The 2,500-nt window shown below is 40.7% G+C and overlaps 1 protein-coding gene across 1 annotated transcript in view; it reads right to left on the bottom strand.

Moving 5' to 3' along the window:
• Nucleotides 1-744: 744 nt before the first annotated feature.
• ift74 (intraflagellar transport 74) overlaps nucleotides 745-2,500 on the bottom strand; it is a 61,445-nt gene continuing 59,689 nt past the window's right edge. Inside the window, exons 17-20 of the mRNA XM_079871723.1 lie at nucleotides 2,225-2,388; nucleotides 1,772-1,897; nucleotides 1,053-1,113; nucleotides 745-965 (exon numbers count right to left, since the gene is read on the bottom strand). Of these exons, the coding sequence (XP_079727849.1) occupies nucleotides 850-965; nucleotides 1,053-1,113; nucleotides 1,772-1,897; nucleotides 2,225-2,388 (467 nt within the window). The 3' untranslated portion in view covers nucleotides 745-849. The remainder of the gene's footprint in view (nucleotides 966-1,052; nucleotides 1,114-1,771; nucleotides 1,898-2,224; nucleotides 2,389-2,500) is intronic.

Raw genomic sequence — 2,500 nt, 5'->3', positions numbered from 1 at the left:
TAACTCTTTCCCCACCATAAAAAAACAGTTGCCAGCCACCGCCAGCATTTTTGATCAATTTCTCTAAAATTTTATTTTTATCAAAGACGTTGTCTTGATATAATTCAGAACGATAGAAGATAGAGAGTCCATCATCACCCCTAAAGATTCACAAATGTTCCTCTTCATGGGTTAGACATTTCATTCAGGAACGTTAGACAAATTTCATTTATATGCTGTTGAATTTTGATGATCGCGTTATTTCACATGTGCGTCAGCAATGCTTCTATCACTTGTTTCTGCTTCTTCTTCACCTGTGTTTTGATCCTGAGATGCTGTACTCTTTCAGAAGATGCGTAACAGCGCCCCCTACTGTTTAACAGTGTAAACATGGATTTCAGGAAAATTCCATCAATGCTGGGGAAAGAGTAACCCATGATCATATTAATACCTAACAAACATTGTTAGAGCTTCTGTTTCTTCATTTATCCGTGCTCAACATACAGGTTTGTTTTTGTATCTTAATGGGGATTTTCCATTGACTTTTGTTTTTATACCGGGTTAATATGTTCTTTCCCCTCCTCTTAACCCTTACAGAGCGCTTTTTGCATTTTTACATACTAATTAAAACATTATTTAGCATGTTATTAATCTGTTTTCTTCATAGGGGCCACTGCCTGATCCCCACAATATAGGTTAAAGCTGTACACACACACACACACACACACACGGTGCAGTGATGCTCACAATGAACAACAAGACGATTAAAAGTAGTTTTTTACTGTAGAAAAACAATCAGATGAATTACACACTACAGTCAAACACAGTAATCTTCAGAAAGCTGAACGCAGGGTCATCTCCAACATGAAGTCAGTTTCTCGTCCCCTGTAGGGTATCAACCAGAATCTTATTGTACTCCTGCAGATGTTTGTTGACAGTCTTCACCACTGGCCGGTAATCGCTCTCCACCGCTTTCGAGGCGATGACTGTATAACAGAGTTAGGGATCATGAGACGTTACACATCACACTTCTGATGAGAACTTCTAGAAAAACACACATTATAAAAGGATACATTCTTTCATCACAAAGTTGTTCTGCTCAAGATGTTGCCATTTCCTCTCCATATTGGTGAGCTGGAAAGTGAACAGTCAAATTAGAGATCGAGAGCAATACATCAAATCCAACAACACAACACCAGAAAGCGTGGTTCCCGGTTACACGCGTGTGTGAGTGTTGTGCTCTTAACCCGTCAGTGAGCACATACACATACACAAACAATGTGCATTGTGAAAAGTGCTATACAAATGAAAATGCACTTGACTTAATGCTTTAACAGCATTTTTAAAGCTGGGAGATATGATGATACAAATAACAATGGTATTAATTATACTCAGAGTCTTGGGTAAAAGCATGAGCGTTTGAATGCAATTAAAGCTGCAATGAACAGAAGTTCTCCATCCTTGAGATCCGCACTGGTCTGATCCATGACAGGGATCCTATAAATCAGGGGAACATCCCATATTTAATGATTAAAAAAGGAAAATTGCATTTACATGACATTCATAATGCTGCTCCAAACTAATTCTCCAAAAACTCTGGGATGAGCCGTTTTCTTGACAGCAGGAAGTTTACCCATGACCTGCACTAAAACAATCTGTGTTGTATAAAGCGCTATATAAATAAATAAAGGTGACTTGACTAAAGAGTTCAAAAAGAGGAAACTCTTGCTATTAAAATCAGGGGCATTATGGGAGAAGCTGAAGAAACTGTGTTCCCATGAGGGTTTCTCACCTCCACATGCGTCTCGTTCTCCTGTAACTGGTTTTTAAGAGCCTCGGACTCCTCGTTCATGTTGTGTATCATCTTCCTGAACGTGTCCTTCCTCTGAGTGAGCGTCACTCGGGCCTCCTGCAGTCTCTGATGGGACAACATGCACCACATTCACTATAAAGGCAGCATAAACTGCCTAACGTGATATTAACTATATCCACCTTTACACCGACAAACAAATGTTGCATATTTTCGCAAAGAGGTTCATTTATTTAGTTTGTATTTGTGCTGATATTCAAGTGTAGATGTTTAAGTCAGGCAAGAGAGCAGAGAGTAGAGGATCCGACTGAATCATGTCTCACAAAACAGCAAAGCATTCATACGTTTCTTACAAGACTAGCGGTTTTCCAGCTCAACACAAAGACATTCAGTGCACAGCAGATCAGCAGTTCCTCATTATCCCGAAGCCGGTACCTTCTTGCGGTCCTCTCCGGCCGCTGTGAGAGCCTCCAGGTCCCGGTACGTGTGCAGCTCTTGCTTCATGAGCTCCAGCTGATCTCTCAGAGTCTGCAGCTCTGAGCTGACCTTACTCTCCAACTGCTCCACTTTCAGCAGGTCCTGCTGGAGACGCTCACTTTCTAGTGCATAAACACAACACACAATCATACATGAACAAATACATCAGCATTTCAATTATAAACAAGCCGCCCGAAGCTTAATTTAAATGGACTATGCAGAGCCACTGTTGAT

This window comes from Squalius cephalus (assembly GCF_949319135.1).
Source record: "Squalius cephalus genome assembly, chromosome: 5".
Taxonomy (NCBI): Eukaryota; Metazoa; Chordata; class Actinopteri; order Cypriniformes; family Leuciscidae; genus Squalius; species Squalius cephalus.
Note: the sequence above shows the minus strand (reverse complement) of the source record. Positions and strands in the feature narration are given on the sequence as shown.